At 36.0% G+C, this 20,957-nt stretch overlaps 3 protein-coding genes across 4 annotated transcripts in view; 1 reads left to right on the top strand and 2 right to left on the bottom strand.

The window, feature by feature from the left end:
- Window positions 1-14,257, top strand: part of LOC105187364 (sex-lethal homolog) — a 45,904-nt gene extending 31,647 nt beyond the window's left edge. The window contains exon 6 of the mRNA XM_025306789.1: window positions 14,183-14,257. Coding sequence (XP_025162574.1) covers window positions 14,183-14,247 — 65 coding nt within the window. The 3' untranslated portion in view covers window positions 14,248-14,257. The remainder of the gene's footprint in view (window positions 1-14,182) is intronic.
- Window positions 2,855-14,374, bottom strand: LOC105187366 (cytosolic 10-formyltetrahydrofolate dehydrogenase). 2 transcript variants are annotated; one of them, XM_011148128.2, is made up of 7 exons: window positions 14,191-14,374; window positions 13,525-13,576; window positions 12,135-12,276; window positions 11,778-12,012; window positions 6,502-7,184; window positions 4,792-5,206; window positions 3,272-4,520 (listed from the first exon to the last, which is right to left on the bottom strand). In XM_011148128.2, exons 3-7 carry the CDS (start codon window positions 12,268-12,270, stop codon window positions 3,287-3,289), a joined length of 2,703 nt encoding a protein of 900 aa, XP_011146430.1. In that variant the 5' UTR covers window positions 12,271-12,276; window positions 13,525-13,576; window positions 14,191-14,374; the 3' UTR covers window positions 3,272-3,286. The 2 variants fall into 2 exon arrangements, with proteins under 2 accessions (XP_011146429.1, XP_011146430.1); XM_011148127.3 differs by lacking the exons at window positions 13,525-13,576; window positions 14,191-14,374 and adding an exon at window positions 12,824-13,407 and having other exon boundaries at window positions 2,855-4,520.
- A 2,418-nt stretch (window positions 14,375-16,792) lies between these two features.
- LOC105187363 (IC cytokine homolog beag) lies at window positions 16,793-19,979 on the bottom strand. Its single transcript, XM_011148116.3, has 3 exons — window positions 19,882-19,979; window positions 19,267-19,798; window positions 16,793-18,396 (listed from the first exon to the last, which is right to left on the bottom strand). The coding sequence occupies exons 2-3, from the start codon at window positions 19,753-19,755 to the stop codon at window positions 17,290-17,292; spliced, it is 1,596 nt and encodes a 531-aa protein (XP_011146418.1). The 5' UTR covers window positions 19,756-19,798; window positions 19,882-19,979; the 3' UTR covers window positions 16,793-17,289.
- Window positions 19,980-20,957: the final 978 nt, after the last annotated feature.

Here is a 20,957-nt window from a genome sequence, read left to right as displayed (position 1 = left end):
AAGAAGAAAGGCGTCCAAGGTCCAATTGCACCGGAATTATTTTGCTCTCAAGTGAGGCTTCAACATACGTCTATCTTTCTCTTTCTCACGAAACAGATAAAGACAGAGAGATATATTGAAGTATCACTCAAAACCAAAATAATGTCGGTGCAACTGCGCACAAGAGATGCCCTGATTGTTTTAGATATTTTTTTAGAATGTTCTTCAGACGTATTTCCCATACAGCACAAAAAAGCGTTGCAGCAACATTACTGCAACGTTGCTGCAACATTGCGACATTGTTGCAACGTCGCGGCGGCTTCCTGTGCTGTGCACGGGTTGAAGCGTGAAGATTATAGAATGATACTTCACGCGTATACGATTAGAAATATTACAGTGTTGGGTTAGCTGAAGAAAAGCGCGCAGGCGTCTAAGAGATATCCTGATTGCTTTAGACATTTTTTTAGGACGTTCTTCAGACGTATTTTGAAACGTGAAAATTATAGAGCGACACTTTACGCGTGTACGATTCGAAATATTACGAAATATATTTCGAAATAATATGCGAAAAGTTGCTTTCATATTTCTCTTTTTATCCAGTTTGATGGGTCCTTCTCTCATACTAATCCTTGTTATTGTTGTTATTATGCATTATTTGTGTTAGGGTCTCTTATACGTTTCACAATAAGTGTATTTTATTTGAAATAAAGAAAAAATTTTCGTGAAGATGGGGCCTCTTTGTAGAGGGCATTTAGGCGTAGAGAAGATCAAGGAAGGGTCAAAGAGCACTGTCCTGCGGCAAGGGGACATGTTGGAATTTGCATTTCCTGCCCCGTCCACGACGAACAATTGCAGGCAAGATCGGGTCGTGCCTGTCGTACGTGCTTTCGAATTAGGCCCTCCGCAACACTTAAAATCGGACCTCTGAAGTGTCGGTCCTCTTGCGCGAATTTATCTCGCTGCCTGGCCTGACACCTCGAGAACAAGCGATCCTGCAAAGAAAACGCAAATGTTTATGCAATATGACAAAGGTTCTCACGGAGAATATATTTATCTGTATCCAAGTAAAATGCAACGATCGGACGTGTCTCACTTTGCATCTCCGATGGCACCTAAAATTCAATTCGCCGGAGTCGTGCTACTTTAGAGATCCTGAAATAATGCTCTGTGTGAATTTTAAAGAAAAAAAATAGGATCCTCTCTCGCAAGAGAATCCGCACGTACGGTAAGAAGCCGGGCGTACTGAATCTCCGCCGATTATACTATATACGAAATACATCGAAATACACACATCACGCTGCGTAAATTTCCCGTAAAGACTTTCGCCTTTTCGCGGCGAAGGGTGAATGCATCTCCGGGGGGGAGGGGGGGGCGAGGAGAATTAAGAATGGTGAGAGGGACGACGGCGGGCTCTGCCGCGGGAAAGAGGGATACCGGGATATTTATAGGAACAGCTGTTCGTCGGTGGGACTGTTAACCGTGCGCATTTACACAGGAGTCTTCACAGCGGGTCCTTTCACGAGTGTCTCTCAGGTACGTGCAACACGTGTCGAGCGCGTTGCACCCGAAAGATCGTTCCTGGTTAGCCTGATGACTCATGGGGTCATAGGGTATACAGCGCGCGATATGCTTGCAGGGAAGTACGAAGCGATGGGTCTCTCTCTCTCTCTCTCTCTCTCTCAGCGTGGTCTCTCCGTTTGGAGAATTCATTCCACACTTTTATTACAGATTCAAACGTATGGACGCGATCCGAAGGGGAGCGTTGGAGATCCGTTTTATCGAGTTTGTCCAACCTCTTTAGTCCAGTAGCGCACTCGCACTCGCGGGAAAACACGCGCCGGTACCATTTCTCCTCTTTGTGCTTTAAAGTCTTCAAAATGCCGCACACGATCCACGGCCTGCTGAGAAAGTGTGCGAGCAGCGGTACGAATGTATATGGCGCAACGCGCGTCAGAGACGAAGCACACTTGTCTCGGCACAAAAAATTACGCAGCATCTGGAGCTTTGGGAGGGACTCCTCCGTAAGAACTGTTTACCCCGTAAACACACATGAGAGCGGGAGTCCACCACGAGTCCCTCTCTCTCTCTCTCTGTTAACCCTTAAAACGCTCGTTTCGTCGCTGCTGTGATACACTTTCCCACGAGTGGTATTCTTCCCGACAGCATGTGTATGAGTAATGACTCTTGGGATTAATTCTATTTGGTTGGTTATCGTCTTATCGAACTATTTGACATCATTTTCTCCACATGATTCCTTCCTCTCAATTCGAATTGCTTCCGGATAAGTATACCTGCATCGTATTTGCCTACGAATACAATAACGCTTTGTCATCGTGGTTGAAATCGGTTCCTGAAAGTAATCTACCAACCTTGGAAATAAATCCATTTATCAATACAGCACAGAAATGTTGCAAGAATATTGCATATACATTGCATCGCAATATTATAAGAGCGCATGGAAGATGGTAAATATTTCTGCAAACTTGTTGCAAGATTGATAATTTCCAATTTTTTGTATTATATCATCTTATGTTCGTGTAACAATATTTAATATTCACAAAAGATATTTTAATATTTTTCATATTATCATTTTTAACATTAAATAAACTTATATTTGTCGAGAAATAATTTTCGATGTTACAGAATCTTTTTTTACGTGTCACAATCAATGGAGTAGCTTTAATATATTAAATAGTCACATCAAAAATAGTTATGTCTAGAATATTTCCAATTTTCATATTTACAGTACAGATTACATTATAGCACAGGATTTGTACAGAAGAAAAGATCTCTCCAAATGTAATATTTCTATTTAATTTAGACTTATTTCGTTGAAACAACACAATTTTATATTATATCGATATTATATGTCGACTGTTGTTAGTTGTTTTCAATGTCCGTCAGTAAATATGAATTAAAATGTTTCGTAAACATTATAAAAATACATTTGTAGCAAACACAGTAATGTGACCTTGTATATGTGTATGTATGTGTGCGCGCGCGCGCCCGCGTGTGTGCATGTGTGCGTGCATGCAGTATGTGTGTGTGTGTGTGAGAGAAAGAGGGAAGGAGGAAGAAAAATTATCTTCCCTCTAAAATTCTTATTCTTAGATAAAATATATTTAACATTTAAATGTTAACATTCACATAACTTTTAACCTTCAATTGGCAGAATATTCTGATATTTCTCTTTTGTTATTGAACATGATATTTTTAATTTTGCTTTTATTTTTAATGAAAATTATTTTTTACATATTACTTAAACTAAAACAATAACAACTATCAAGATCATAAAATTTTATCATTATTAATATTCGATAGTGACAGTCTTCGTTTTCAGATACTCATTCAAGGCCTCTTGTCCCAAGTCTTTTCCAAATCCCGACATCTTGAAGCCGCCGAAGGGAGCTGCTACGTCTGTCTTGTTATATGTATTAATAAACACAGTACCAGCTTCGACTTTCTCCGCGAACTTGAGGGCTTTGTCGATGTCTTTAGTGAGGATACCTGAAGCTAAGCCATATTCCGTGTTATTCACCCTGGCGATCAGTTCATCCATGTTATTCCGACTAAATTTGGAGATCAACATGATTGGGCCAAAAGACTCTTCTTTGGCGATGTACATGGAATCCTTCACATTTGTAAAGATAGTTGGTTCAAAGTACCAGCCCGGACGGTCTAATCTCTTACCGCCATAGATCAAGTTAGCACCTTCACTCTCTCCTCTATCCACAAACATTACAAGTTTCTCCAAATGAGCCTTGTGATTCTGCGGTCCGTGAGCTGTACTTCTATCTAAGGGATTACCGATGCGTATCTTCTTTACCTCATCGAGCACTCGTCCTACAAACTCGTCATGTATAGTCTCTTCGACGAAGAGTCGTCCAGCAGCTATGCAATTCTCGCCTTTATTGAAGAACACGCTATTCATGCCGATTCTAACTGCTTGCTGCATGTCGGCATCGCCAAAGATCACTAAAGGACTCTTTCCACCGAGCTCTAAGGACACTTTCTTTAAATTATTACTGCAAGATTTCATGATAGTCTGACCGATCATAGTGGAACCGGTGAAGCCCAGTTTTCTAACTAACGGATGCTCTACAATAGCAGTTCCGACATCAGTTCCGTATCCGCAAACAATATTGATGACACCGCGAGGGATGCCTGCGAGTGCGGAAAGCTCGGCGAATTTCAAAGCAGTCAATGGGGAAACTTGAGCGGGTTTCATTACCACAGTGTTACCAGCTGCCAAACAAGCTGCCATTTTCCACGAGAGCATCATCAGTGGGTAGTTCCAAGGAGTGATTATACCACAGACACCAATCGGTTCCCGTCCTGTGAAAGTGAGATTACGATTTGGACGAGCGTGCGAAATAGGTATGGTACTCCCTTGAATCTTGTCACACCAGCCAGCAAAATATCGCCAGGTTTCAATGGACATTCCAACATGAGTTTTCAAGGCAAGAGTGTAAACAGCTCCAGAGTCCAAGCTTTCTAAAGTAGCTAATTCTTCCTTATGTTGCTCCATCAGGTCCGCTAATCTAGAAGACGGAGAATGAACATGAGGAGAGATAAATGAAGAACAAATAATCTTGTATAAATATAATACCAAAATCAAAAGTCGATGTCGTGCATAATTGCTGCCGCGTTTTTGCGGTTATATTATGTGAACAAATTTTGCTAGTATTAAACAAGCTTAATGACGACGCAACGATAAAAATTTGCTGAACACTCATGATTAGTTTTGCTAGCCCTATACAGTCGGGATTCTACTAGCATTTAGTTATTAAGATAGTAAACTAATTGTCTTACTTGAATAATAATGTACCACGTTCCCTGGCACTAATTTTACCCCACTCGCCATTTTCGAAGGCTTCCTTGGCGGCTCTGACAGCTCGGTCAACATCTTCACTGTTCCCACTTTCCACTGAACAGATAACACTTTCATCGTTAGGATTTATAGTATCGATGGGTTTGCCATGGCCATTGACGAACTCGCCATCGATGAAAAGTTGTTTCGGGAATCGTAAGGTCATGTTGTTTGCTTGTATTTCTACCACGTCGTACTTTATTTCCTTCAAAGCTACATTTCCTCGAGAGACGAGTACGACTGTCTTAGCAAAATCCATGAAGGTTGGTGCCATGAACACGTTAATATTCTGCAGAGTGACTTTAAAATTGTTTTTAACTTCCTCAATTAAACGCACTACATCCATGCTACCACCACCTGAGACAGAAATATATATCCTCGTTAGAAGTAAATAGTGCATGCAAAAAGCTACCAAATAAACAGAATGTTATATGTAACATAACTATTAATTGTAATTTCCTATTCAAAAAGATCACTTTGAATTTTTTAAAGGGAAACCCTCATTTTTTATCATATTATTTTTTTCTACTAATTAATTCGAACAACTTTTGTCTGAAATATTTTTTTATATGCCTAATATCCTTTTAAATAAGCTAATAATAAAAGTTAAGGCACTGTTGTAACAGCATACTTTTGAGACCAAATAAATTAAAAAAGTCTATTACCACTTTTTCTTCTGACAAATAGTTACCGAGATATCGTAAACTAAATATTGGAAAAATTACCAAGTTTTCCTTAAATGTTTAAATACTTAAAACTTGGTAATTTTTCCAATATTTAGTTTACGATATCTCGGTAACTATTTGTCAGAAGAAAAAGTAGTACTAGACTTTTTTAATTTATTTGGTCTCAAAAGTATGCTGTTACAACAGTGCCTTAACTTTTATTAGCTTGATGACCTTCAGAAATTTCAAAATCATCATGCTGATAAAAATTGTTAACAAAATGTTAATAAAAGGGCATTATTATAACAGTATATATTCTTAAGACTAAATAAAATAAGAAAATCTAGCACCCCACTTTTTCTTCCGATGAATGAGTTACCGAGATATCGTAAGCTATCGAAAATATTGAAAAGTCACCAAGTTCTCCTTAAATATCTAAAAAGAGTTAGGCAAATTAAAAGTGTCTCATACAAAAATGGTTCAAATTAATTGATAAAAATGATGATATAATTAAAAATGAGGGTTTCATTTAAAAAATTCAAGATGATTTTTCTATAACCTTGATGACGCTGTTCAAGGTCATAGTGGTATTATTATGTAATGCGTCACTAACCCTACAACCTTACAACTTTTGTACTTAACATTTTTTTATCTTGCATATTTATTGCAAAGTTATTCAAGTGATCTGTTTTAAATGCTTCATCCTATATAACGCACGCGTTATATAACAGTTATATTGCTGAGTAGAAAATTGTTTGCTAGCAAATATGTTACATCGTATTTGCTGGGTATTTTAATGATAAATATTTTATTAATTTATCTTTAATTCGTTGTTAAATACAACAATGTTTTTACTAGAATAATTCAATCCGCAACTAGTGATCCATATTTAAATTTAATTGAAAGAAACACGCAACATATACCTATTTATTTAAATTAAAACATACAACACAATATAACTTTCTCACAAGTAAACTTCAGACTCACCAGAAGCGAAGAAATCCGTGTCGTCTTCGATATCTATTTTAAGTATATTTTCCCAAATCCGGCGCAAATCGTTAGTAGTCTTTAACTCTTCTTCGGTAAAGTCGACAATGGTGTTGTCACTATCGACTTGCCCATATTTACTGGCGTGAATAGTCTTGGTACCGATCCTGATTCTTTCCACATTAATGAATCGTCCATCGACAGTTTCGATCAGTAAACCATCCTGATGAATGCTCCCTTTTTGCTCGGCAAGGTCAACTTTGTTCGTTACGTTTGGTGGTAAATCGGTATTCCACAAGGACGACCCGAAAAGACGAACCTCTTCGTCATTTATCGTCGTCCAGGCACCTGGTGTACTATCTAGACCACGAATGAAGTTGTGTATCTCCTCTGCCGGTTTGGTCCAGTCGACTCGTTGGTCCTCCTTCTTGTTCAACATCGGATCATATGTTGCGCCATCCTTGGATTGTGGTATTATGGGAGCGATACCTTTAGCCACGAGATTCACAGCCTCACCCATCGCCGTGATACCTTCCGGATAGAGAAAGTTGTTATACAAACTATCCACTGTGTCATCCGGTTTCACTCTGCAGGATTTCTGTAACAGAACCGGCCCGGTGTCTAGACCGTCATCCGCCCAGAAGATCGAGAATCCGGCGGTGTTGTCTCCTTGGATCAGAGTCCTAAGGATTAAATTAACACAATCCAAAATCAATGAAATTGCCAAAACTCCCTCAAAGGTGTAATAAAAAAAATATGTTCCAGAAAATGCTAAATACAATTATTATATAACGTGGAAGTAACCCAAAGATTAACCCTTTGCGGACGCATGTCTGCGGACAACAGCCCAAGCATATCGTCCTGGAAATATGTCTGCGTTTAGATTTGATTGCGGACGTGTTTGTGTTTGTGGACGATTGTGTTTGTAATCTACTACAGACATAGCAGTTCACACTGAACGCTTTCGCGATTGATGTAAAACGATGATAATGAACCATTAACCTCTAGCAGGACAGAAAGATTAAATGGTCATTTACATATCATTCGTCATGATAATTATGAAAAATGCAAAGGCTGTATTATATGCTTAAACAGAAAAATTAATGAAAGAAGGAGACAATCCCGTTATTATTGTAATATATATTCGAAAAACCATTTCTACATATAAGTAACTGTTTTGGAAAATATCATACTGTATCAGAATTTTAAAACAACAAATTAGAAAGTCAAAAGTTATTAATGAATAAACTAAAGTTAAACTAAATGACGAACTAAAGTTGAAAGTCATTAAAAAGTCATTAATGAATATCCTTTCCATTGAGTAAAACCTACGACAAAATTTATCAGTGTTATAATACTGAATCTTCAAAAGCGTATATTACCTTCCCATCAAACACTCCCAAGCAATCTCGTCTAGACGATACGCTCACGCGTTTTGTCCGCAAAAGGTTAATACAAACGTTTGTATTTGTTTGTATATATACCTTAATATTATAATCAAGAAAGAATTAAATAAGATAATAATAATGAAATACGTATTATTTGTGTATGTATTTTATTAAATAATTATTATAATTTAATTAAATGTTAAATATTGAATAGCGGAGGAAGTCCGGGAAAGTTGAAGCACGTTTTACTAGAAGGCCTACAAAATTAAAATCACATTTAATGTTTTAATTGAGCTTTTTGAACAAAATCAAAGAAAAATAACAACCGAACAACCGAACATCTATGTCTTCATATGGTTTTCATTAATTTTCACAACAAAAAATAACAAAAATAGAACTTAAACATTTAAATTAACTAAGAATAATCATTTTGAAATCAATCATTCGTAAACTAAATTCTTATGAATAATAACCAAAATTTAACAGCTCAAACATTTACATAATTAAAAACAATCACTATCTAGTCGGACTTTGATATTTTGTACTGTTAATTGTAATAGAGGCTATAGGTAATATTTTGTCATAATCTTGCTTATTTGTCAGATACTCTGAACAAACAAATTTTTCACTATTCTTTTTCGTTCAATCAACGCGTATTTCATGAACATATTTATTAAAGATATAAAATTGCATATTCAATATTTCATATCTTGTCCTTGAGAAAAAAGTTAGAATTAGAATGATAGAAATTTTTATGGACAAAGAAGAAACAGTTGAGCCACTCGTCGAGGGAACTGACTCTTCCCCTCCCCTCCTCTCTCTCCCTCTTTTTCTTTTACTCAATATTAGCTTCAGATACCTGTTAAAATGAATTCCTAACGCCATTTTACGATAAGAGGAGAAAATCAGATATACATATGTTAAAGCAAAATAAAAATGAAGTAAAGTAAAAATGGGGATAACGTGTACATAGTCCCAACTATTAAAAATTATGCGTAGTTTTGTTGTTATCAGAATCACATCAACGGCCACGAGTTAACAAAAAATTTACCCTTTGAGATAGTTTTGCAGGAAAAGTAAAAATGGTAAGATAAAAATACTGACATTATCTCAAACTACGATAATATATGGTAATATACGATAAAATAACGTATAACATTTTTACAAATCTTGACTCATATAAAAGTTTAACGATAAAATATAAACAAAAGTATTTTTTGTCTACTCCGAGCACGTTAAAACACCCCAGCAAACATAGTATTACATGTAACGTGCATGTTAGTTGTAATTTCCTACTCAACAATATAACTGTTATATAACACATGTGTTATATAACAGTTATATTGTTGAATAGGAAATTACACCTAACATGCACATTACATGTAATATTGTGTTTGCTGGGGCGTTTGTCTTCACTCACAGGCTGCGTCCCGCAATTCACTGTCAGCAAAACCCGTGGCAGCGCTATAAAACCCGTTCTCCAACTTACTATAGCATTTACTATAGCACGCTGCGATAACACTGTGAAAAAGTGATGACGTTATCAATTTTGTCGTTGTTTTCTATTTTGGTTGCTGTGGTTAAAGGCCTGTAGCAGTCGCAGTACAATATGACGAAAGATATGATGATTGTAAGCAATATGTCAAAGAATTAAACAGTAACTTTGTTTGATGTCGAAACTAATATTTCCTATGAAATAATAATATCAGAAAAAAATGCAGAAAAAGTATTAAGAGGTAAGAAATTTGGTGTAGCCATAACTCAAAGAGCAAATGATACTTGTTTTCCCATAAGAATTATACATCCGTCTGACATCCCATTTTTCTCTAGCATTGGCTTACTAGTTCCACTATAAAATAAAATGTATCTCGATGTAATCTAAAAATATAATATTCTCTTTACCATACAATTATATTATATTTTTTAAGCATATGGTAGAAAAACCTAAGGAGTGAGTGCGCGTCGAGATGGATGATTGAGGAAGCATTGCAGTAACTTCCCGACAAAAACAAGTACGTTGTATCCACGTCGAATCCATATGACTCACGTGAGTCTCGTAGATGGACATGTATCTACGAAGTATCCGACATGGATTCAACATTCTGCGTTCCTCGATAACATCAAAGTTCTGTATCCTCGAAATGCCATTATCGATCCCACCTGAATATTTCTCCCACTTACTTCCTTTTACCTTTCTTTCATTGCACCTGTACACCTGTTGGCCATAGATCTGATAGTCGCATTTCCCGCCTCAGGACTGTTAACATCATCAGGCACTTACTAGTAGCTGTAATTACAGATAATTTTACAGCTATTGGTAAATGCTTCTTAGATACTTCTTATAATGTCAATGGTCCTGAAGCAGAGATCGTCTTTGTTGAAGACTGCAATTATTAAGTTTCTTGCAACTTACGATTGCGATTAATGTAGAATGAGCCGAGTTAACGGAGTGAGTAATTTCAATTATACTTACGAATATGGTGAGCGCTCACTGTGAGCAGTTAGGGAGCTTTTGCATCTAGTAAATTGACTGGGGTGCTAATTAAGCGCTCACTGATATCCTGTTTCTATCACTGGCCGCGTTCAGCAAAGAGCTACTTACTAAGTTAGTGATTATCGCTTCTGATTGGTTCGTTCTCCTTTGAGTTTGTCAAAAATCTGAAAAAATACTCGAATCATAGATGATAATCACTGAGTACTGAGTAAGTAGAACTTTTCTGCTGAACGTGGCCAATGTTGATTAAACTTTACTCTGGGTTTCAATCTTTGTCTACAGAGAATTTTAACTCAAATTAAGATTTAATCGACCATATTAGAAACGAATATAAGCACTCAATGAGCGATTGTGCTAAATGCCATATGAGACTGCGTTCAGGGAACGAGCTATCAACGCTATCAACGCGCATTCAATTTTTGCTCTACATGAATGATAAAGATAGAATGCTGCTTTGGTGCTGATAGCGCGCTCCCTGAACGCAGTCTAAATATCTAATACTTCACGAAGTGCAACGTTGCAGTAATGTTGCTGCAACCGTCTGTGCTGTATGGGTCATAGCCGAAACATGACTCTTAAGGAGTCCAATGTTTAACATTTGATTAAGCTACAATAATTAATTAAACGTTCTTAACTCATATATTTTGCATTGGCTTTTACTGACTTGCTTGATTCTTTCTTAAATGAAATCTGTCAACAAGACATTACCGTTTTAATTGATAGAAGGCGTTGAATAAAGAAAACATCTAAAATTTTATAGCCATGTAATACTCATAAAAGTAGATAGGAATATTTAATCGACATACGTCGAGAAGTTAACTTTTTTGGAAATGAAAGTGGTCTCCAGTTTCGGTAATATAGATAAATCATATCTGCAATCTTTAGAAATAGATATTTTTCCTTAGGTGCAGGTAAGCAAGAAAAATTTACGTAATATACGAGATTTATGTTAAGACAGTATATATATAAAATAATATCAATTGATAGGTCGGAAATAAAACTTGATAACAGTATATCCGGACGGCTGAATCATCGAAAGGAATCATACGATGGGCTCGTGATCGGTCATAACATGTTACATTATGGTTACCATCGTCGGCATATTTTCAGCGCGAGAGTAGTTTCACTCCACAATATCTGGAGCACGGAAACCGCAGTAAACCGGTTACTGTGCCACGCGCGGGGATATCTGGCGATATTACGAAACGTAATAATGCAGTCAACTAACTTGTGTCACAACTAATACATGCTAATATGTGACATGCGACGAAGCTACAGAGCTGATAAAAAAGAGGGAGAACAAGTGAGAGATTTAAAGATTCCTCTGCTGTGCGAAAATCGCAGCTATTAATTTACGTTAATGCAAAGTGATCAACATCGATGCAGAAACTCACCAACTTATGGCACTTGCTCCTCTATGCCTTGGTAGTAAGGACGGATGATAGCATATACTGCGATGGCGAGGATGATTAATGACTTCCATGGGTATGAATTGGGTGCAGAAAGGGAGAACATTGAGATCCACCTCGATGCTCTTATATAGCTCCAGGACCTCGGACAAGAGCACACCTTTGTTTCTCCAAGCTTTGATTTTGAAAACCGGCGTCTTGTCAGCTTTGGCAGTAATTGCTGCAATTTAAACAAGTGACCACGAAGCAAATGTAAATCCGAAAGAGGTACAAACAGTATCTTCGTTTTGTGTTTATATACGTATAAAGCTTTTTATTTTGGTAGCAGCATTATATCCGTACCTAAAGGATCTTCACGATTCCCTTTATCCGGGATCGTAAACACTCCCGTGACTCGATGTCCATTTTTACGCAGAAGTTTATAAACTTCCGCCGCGAAAGGACTTTGTCCGATGATGGCCACTTTGAGTTGCGTCATCTTTGACTGTAATTACAAAGGATTCTCACTAGTTTATAAATATCTTTACTCTCAAAAATTATATTAAAATTTTAATTAAAATATGAAATGTCTATTTTATTAAACTCCACTACTAATTGTTATATGAATTAATTATAGAGTCTGAAGTTAATTGATGGTACGTACAAATTTAATTAAATTGAGTAGAAACTTCTACTATTTTGCAAATTATCACAGTAATTATTGAAATATTAATTAAAGAAGTAGCGACATAATTTGACGACAAAATTCAACAGCTTGTAAGGTCCGAGGCAGAAACTTTTAAAAGATGTCTCAAAGACGCCTAAGAAAAGAAAACGTCTAAAAGCTGTCTGAAGAAATAGGATATCTTTTTAACATTTCAAAGATATCTTTAAGACACCATTTCTGCTACCTGGGACTTTATAAGCTGTTGACTTTCGATTCTCAAAACAACGCTTTCTGTCAGAAAGATTGACTATTTGTATCTGATTGACTGTTTAATCAAATTTAAGAAGGTACAAAATAACATACCCGCTCTCCCTCAAAGACTTACCAGGAACAAAAATCGGTTGAAAGCCATTGAGAACATAGAAAAATTCTATAGAACAATGTGAACGAAAGATATGCTCATACACGCAATTGTCACTCACGGAGCACAGTTTTATAAGTAATAATTCTGGTTGAAGTCTACCCCAATTAAACCTAACCAATATCAGACAGAATATTGATGATTACAATCGGACCAATGAAGTAAACTAAATCTTGATTCTGCTTTATTTCATCGGTCTGATTGTAATCTTCAATTCGCAGTCTGATACGGGCTTAAGAGGGACACTAAGCAATCTATTCCTAATTGGAAGACGCCTGAGTCTAGTCTGCCGATTGGAATAGTCCTTGTTTTGCACTATATAGCCAAGTCAAAATATAATACGCCAGGAAGAGACAGATGTACGTCTATATATTATACTTTTTCCCTTTCGGAGATTGAGGCATGTGATTTGAGAATAATAGCCGTGCTTACATTCCAGCTTGGGCAGAGTTCACTGGCGTCAAGAGAGAGATGTTTACTAATATCTCCGTTAGACAAATATATTTAATATAAACAATTATCGTCAAACCCCTTTATCGTCAAACATAAATGGTTCGCCCACCAAAATCTAATTGCAGGTTCATTTCAACCCTTTTTTATGTAATTAAATTAGTACATAGTATATTAATATATTAATTAAGTTGTATCTACCGAGATCCACATACCTGTATCAAATTTATTCTGTTGTGGGTTATACTAGTAGCAATGTTGAACAAGCTGTAAATGTACAATTATAAAGCTTATTTATAAAGCTTATTTATTATTTACAAGGTAAATTAGTTTATAAAATTACTTGCTGTTAGCAGGAATATTAGTATAATTACTGCTATTTGTATATCTTGTAAAGTAAATTTTTTCGTAAATTTTTCCGCCTTTCACTTAGATGTTAGAGCATGCATTTGTTAATAAAATTAACAACATATTTTGTTACTAATTATTAAAATTTATTAAAACTACTAAAACTATTAAGATGAATTTGATAAAACACGATATTCTATGCAAAACAATTTTTATAAAATATTTATAAGAAAATTTCTATTTTACTCGAAAAAATATAGAATACAATAATTACTAAGCGATTTTAATCAACTTTACTTTCATTTTTTGTATATGTAGAAACCGCTTAAATATCTTTTGGTATTTTTTTCATAGGTATTCTTTTCATAGATACAAGAATAATTATGTTCTTAAGAGTTTGTTGTCTTATAGAGTAACATCATTTATATTCGTTTCGAAGCAGTTTCGAAGCAGTTTTTATATAGTTGAGATATTTTTCTAATTTGCATAGTATATATATATATATGTACATTTCTATTATTCTAGTTACTTACAACGTTTCGGACGAAGTTACGCCTCCAAATGAAGTTCCTGAATATCAGCATGAGTAGAAGATAGAGGTGTACTATATACGAGGTTCACGTCTCAACTTCACTTTCTTTACTGATCGGAGGCTGGGCGATTGCATTGAATTGTGGTAAAACGAGTCTGCGAGTGCATTCACATACCAATCGGGATCGGCTCTAGCGACTGAAAAAGTAAAAGCGGTTCCGTTTATATAGTGTAAGTGATAACTGGCGCAAGAATGAGTTAGTTGGGTGTTATCACGTATTTTCGTTATCGTTGGACAAATAAGTCTCATCGGATTCATTCATTGTTGAATATAACGGAAGCTTAAATGTTATTTGTATAATAAAATAAAAATAAGATAAAATTTTTGCTGAATGTATCTCTACATCCAGACATCTCGAATGTTTCTCATTCTTGTTTCTTGTTTAAATATTTTTATTTAATTTAAATATTTTTATTATTATTATAATACGATCTCTTTATTCGTATTAGCCATTCGTGTTGGTTTGTACATACCATCGTGCGTTATAACAAATTTGTATCAGCCGGTCAATTACAATCTGAAAATTATCAGATTTGACAATTGTGCAGATTCAATATTGCTAGATACTTAAAAAATTAATTTTATATTGAATATGAGAAATAGTTATTTAATAAATTTATTTAGACAATAATCATGCCTAGGTAATTGAGTCAGAAAAGTTTAACAATCATTTTTTACTTTGTATTTACAGAGTATTGGTTCATTCGAGTAGCTTAAAGATTTTCTTAAGCTTAAAATAATTTAAAGGCTTTTGCATCTTTTATGTGTCAAAATAACAAAATTTTAGATATTTTAACTTTCAATTAATGATATAAAATTGAAGTGAATATTGTAGATCCGCATAAAAATTAAAGAATCTTGGTCTTGCGTTGTTACATTCCCGATTATTAGAACTGTTTGTTTTAAGCAGCGAACATGAAATGTTATTTAGAATTTATTCACGATTGACGACTACGTATTTATTTGAATGACAATTCGTTCAATTGAATAGTTACTTAAATAATTTTTTTACTAAATAATTATTCAGTTAATGTTCGCATTACTTATCTTTTTATATATTGTAATATATTTTAATCGGTACGCAAGATATTTTTTGATTTGCGAATACCTACATATAGCATTTTGTTATACATATCACATTATGTGTGTGTGTGTTTCCATTATCTTTTATTTAAAATATATTAAAACGTGAGAAATCTACTGTAAATGTATCGCCTGCTTCCGTAATGCCAATGATTTTTCAAACATTATGAACAGAAGCTGTAACTAGTTTAATCCAGTCAAAATGCCTCAATATCAATGGGTGATAGGCCCCGAAAAAAATTTACTGATTAAACTGTTTATACTAACGACTTCAAACTGGTTTGCGTTGGTTTTAGTTTATTATGTACGCTGAGGTGATAATCTTTACCCTGCGCTTTACACGCACTTACTCTGCGCTTTACATGTATCATATGCACTTATGATATTCTGATAACACGATAACGCAACAAAACAATTAAAGACACCGACAAATGTTTAGAAATATTATATATATATATATATATACAGGGTATCCAAGATCTTTTGGAAACGAAAAATTGTGAAGATTAATTAGATCAAACTGAGAAGAAAAGTCAAATACCATTTTGCAAAAATTATTAATTATTAATTAATTATTAAAATTATTATTGCAATAGTTATTAAGTTATTAATAATCGAAAAAAAATATATATTGTTATGGCTTATTTTGTTAATTATTACAAAAATATCATGCTTCTTTTGTTGCAGTATTTCCAAATATTTACCGAGATTTCAATTAAAAAAATAGATTCTATTCGTAGACTTTCAACAGATTTATCCAAAACAAGATATACAAAAGCGCATGATTTTATTTATAATAATGAAAACTAATCATAGAATCAATTATTAGTGTCCTCTAATTACTTTTGAATCTTTCCGATAGTTGTACAACATACTACCTGACTGTTGATGTCTTTTTCTTTTCTTACGAGGAAGAAATCCGTCATAGATACTCCAAACCCCTGGAAAGGGTCTAGGATTATGCTGGACTGCTATTGATTGAAACTTGTCCGGGTAGCATGACGAAGGAATTTTGTAGAGGCCCGGGTGCCTTCAAACTTCCGGACTTCTTGTCCTGACGCTAGGACGCCGTCTGTCCCTAAGAGAAAAGAAGGAGAGGTTCTGAGTCCTTAACCGTCGCTCTTTTCTCTTATACCCTGTCTATAGTGGTCAGGAGAAGGGGAAGCCGAAGCCTTGACCGCCGTTCCTCAACCAGACAGGGTGCCGTCCTTGTTTGTGTGACGGGATGAGCCTTCGCCACCTCGCTATTCCCTCTGTAGGAAGGTGAGTTGGAAACCCGGATCGCCTGTTCGAGTTTTCACTCTCCAGCCCAGGGGGTAAGAAGAGTTTCCATTCCGCCCCCTCCAGGAACTCTAGCCGACCAGACTGTTGAGGTCACTGATTAATATATATAAACAGTTTTACATATGTTTGATGCTATCTAGAGAGAATATTTGACAGAATAAATTGTTACAATTTTATTTTCATTCTTTTTTTCATTTTTTATTTATATTTCTTGATCCCGTTTATAATACAACATATACAACTGTCTTGCTTACATTATTCAGACTGCGCTGTCACTCTCTATATAATTAATACATACATATACACAATTTAATACTTAACTAATTGAACTAACCTAACCTAACCTAACCTTCTGCGTACTTATTCTGTTGTAATTTAATTACAATTTACATGCTATCTGTAAAAAGTTACTTGTAAAAAGCTATAAAGGAGAATCTATGTGGAAACAGTCGTTCTACGTATTTACAACAATAAAATTAAATCGCAAGACTTACAAGTTTATAAATAAATTTTTAGATTGTAATTACTTTACAAAGTAATTTGTTCTTACTTATGATGTCGGAGTTTAGCTGTAGTTAAGAATGATAGTAAATATCGTAAACTTCCAAAATCTTCGGCTACGCGATACAAAGTCAAAAACAAAATATACAACAAATATAACAAAGTTGATAGTTCAATACCGCGGTACTTTGAATTCGGGCGCACTATCGGCCGCTGCTGACGGTTTTCTCTTATTCATAATATTTTGAATCTTCTGCCACTCTCGATCGAGCTCGGCCTTCTCGTTCTTCTCCTTATTGTACTTTCTAGTACGTCTACCATCGGCCATTTTTACGCCGTATTGAAAGGCTGCCTTAGGTAGCGCTTCCTTATTATTCATGTATTCGCTGTACTCCTCGGGCGTATCAAAATCCCAACGACCGATCGGGCCCTTCTTATTGCCCAGATCCATTTTTGTATAATCTACCTCATCGTCGGAATCATCGATGGCGTCCTGCATTTCGTCTAATCCAGGATAACACTCGGCGTAACCTTCCGGTTCAGCAGCTAGTTTGTTCAACAACGCACCCTTCTTCGGCGCGTTGCCGTCCGCCGCCGTAGCATTGCCATTCTGTTGCGGTAAAGCATTGCTCTGTGGCAATTGTGGCGCATTTGCCTTGTCATCGGTGTCCAAGTTCGGCTCGAGCGGCTTGTCGAAGTACGAAGAGCCCTTCTTCTTCTCGCGTAGTTGTGTGCTATCTTTCTTGCTGGTCACGGTCGGCACGTAATCGCCGATATCGCCGTAGATGCTGTCATCCGGCTGTGATGGTCGCGGTTGTATGTCCATGTCATTCAACTCGTCACCGCGTGCGGTCGATCGTGGCGCATTGTCTTTCGGCTTCTTGCCTTTCTTGCTGTGGCGACTACCTTGACGTAGATATGACAAAATTTGCGCCAGCTTATTGATGACAATGTCGTTGGTCGTAAGAGTAGGTGTGTTATCGATGGTCGGTACATCTGCCTTGCTCCTGATTAAGGTTGTCGGTATATCGACATCGGCATTCTCATCATCCAATTCAATCACGTACGCCATACGACCCGGTGTGAATAGTTCATTCCTTTCGATCTGTTTAGACTTCATAGTCATAACGGTTTTGTAGACTGTCCGGCCGAGTTTTGTCTTAAATTGCATCTCGTCATCTTTCTTCTCCGGTTCTTTCTTTACCTTCTCTTTGGGCTTTACCAGCTTTTCCATTTCCTGCTCTTGCTCGTGTTCCTTGGCCTCAATCTCGCTGCGTACCTATGGAATAGTATTGGGTTAGGTAATAACGTGTTACTTGTACAGTTGTTACCTTCAAAAGTTACTTTTTTCAATAATTATTTAGTAACGTTATTTTTTTTCGTTAATAACGGTAACTGTAATGCAATTAAATTTTTTATGGATTGGTAATGGTAACAACTATATAATTCTTACCTTTATTGTATTACTGTGCATATATTTAGAATATATGAAGATAAAATTGGTAACAGCAAATCTTAGAAAGTCTTCTATCTTTGAGGTGTAGAAAGTAATAGAAATTATAATGAGACTGATCATTTCTTGAGTTACATAATAATAATTACAAATTACTTTAAAAAAAAGCTACTTTGAAAAATAAGAAACAATAATGATAAAGAACTATACAGGGAAGGAAAAAAAGATCGGACTCTAAAGTAATTTTGAAAATTTGCAAGATAGAAAAAAATGTTAAATATAGAAGTGGTAGGATTTCAAGTGATGCATCACATAGTAATACTAATATGACCTTAAACAGTGTCATAAAGATTACAGGAAGATTACTTTGAACTCTTTAAAATGGAAATTCCTATTTTTTATTATATCATCTTTTCTACCAATTTGAACAACTTTTGTCTTTTGTCTGAAACATTTTTTTATTTACCTAATATTTTTTAAGATATTTAAGAAAAACTTGATAACTTTCAATATTTGGCTTAAGATATCTTAGTAACTATTTGTTGAAAAGAAAGTGACACTAAATATCTTCACTCTATTTAATTCAAAGAATATGCTATTACAATAGTACCCTAACTTTTGTTAACTCGATGATTTTGAAGTTTTTGAAGGTTGTGTAATAATCGTAATAAAGACATGTACAACAAACGAATATACCTTTTGTAGAAGAGCATAATCCAAACCCTTGACCAAATGAGTATGTTCCATGTCACCACCTAAGAACTTAGACTGCTGGATCATTTGTCTCCTACGCTCTGCAGCATCCATGCCAGATTTTAAATCTGGTGCAACGGCTCTGTAAGCACTAGCACTGTTCATAGGATCTTCGGCTTGATAATCCTGGTTGGTGCCATCTCTGCGTTCTCTTGCTCGGTCCCTATACTTCTCTGCTAGCTCTGCCATCTTATCCTCTTCCTGTTTTTTCAACTTTGCGTAGAAGCTCTTCTTTTTTCTACGCAATTCAGCACGGCTGCCTCCACTAACTGTAGGAGTTTGGGCAGTCTTTGCACTGGCATCTCGTGCTGTACCTGGTACAGATGCTGGAGTAGCTGATGGCACCGATGCCCTTGGTGTCATCAGGAGTTTTCGGAAATCGTCGTTCGTTAGACGAACTGACATACCCATCTCTTCTTCCGTTTCTGGCATTTTGATACGATCTTGTTTCTTTTCTGGAGAAAGTTAGACTAGACTAAAAATATTGAAAACAGTTGTTATTAGAAATATAGAAATTAGTACACATGTAATCCGATAAAAAATCTTAAAATATCTTACCGCTTCAGTTACGCGGAAGCAGAGAGAAGAATGAGAGCAGCCACCGGCCGTATTTCGGGGGATACGGCTAGGCGCATTTTAGATACGCCATCTGACCAAAATGCGCCTAAACTACGTCCGCTAGGCGCACTTAAGAGAGGCTAACATGGTGTTTTCGACGACACCGACTATCCGCACTGGGAAAGGGCGCCATCTGCATCTATTTTGAGAGCGGAACTACGATGCTACATTCACTTTCAGGTTTCGGCGGTAAAATCTGTAAAAACTGTATGTGGTGGCAGTCCGTGCATCCATTTTTAGGCGGTTTATGTCCGTGCTATAACCATAATAGCGTACTTGACAAGCACGGTCTCGCACATTGTTACGGGTTTATAACATGAATTAACATGTTAACATGTGCAAAAAAAAAGAATTGACATTGTGTATGATTAATATCATGAAGATCATACGAAGTGTCCGGTAATTAGCTGCCAACCCGAAGTGTAAGGGTAGATTGAGACAGATAAAAAAGTCCCATACCATTTTGCGAGATTCGCAATAATTATCGAGTTATTAATGACAGAAATCTGAGGAGTAAATGCGCGCCGACATAGATGATTCGAAAAGTGTTGCAGCTGCTCGGGGCAGCGATCATGAATCTTTTCCCTAGCGTGAACTAATAAAAAGTGAAAGACTTCTGTGAATCAGTGAAAAATGAAAAATTTTATATGAATTTGTGAAAATCGAAACATTTCACACAACAATTGAATCGTTCAACATGGCAGTTGCACGTTCTGGATAATTCAATGAATACCAAAAATAATCAAAATAATAATGTCCGTGTAGTCCGCCGGTGTGAAGTTGGCACCTCATTTTGTAGCACCGCAAGTTTTAGCGATAGTTCCATTGGCACCCACAATAGTTCTACAGTTCCTGATAGGTTATACCAATAGTTCTGTCGAATTAGTTAACAAAAAGGCAGTTTGAAAATATGAGGTGCTAACTTCCCGTAGCACCGCAACTTCCAGAAAAACCAATTTCAAGCACGAAATTTTATAGTTCTAGAATAGTTCTATAGTTTCTGATATGTTTTAGGA

The sequence above is a fragment of the Harpegnathos saltator genome, unplaced genomic scaffold (assembly GCF_003227715.2).
Source record: "Harpegnathos saltator strain DR-91 unplaced genomic scaffold, Hsal_v8.6 scaffold8, whole genome shotgun sequence".
NCBI lineage: Eukaryota > Metazoa > Arthropoda > Insecta > Hymenoptera > Formicidae > Harpegnathos > Harpegnathos saltator.
This window is presented reverse-complemented; position numbering and strand designations above follow the sequence as displayed.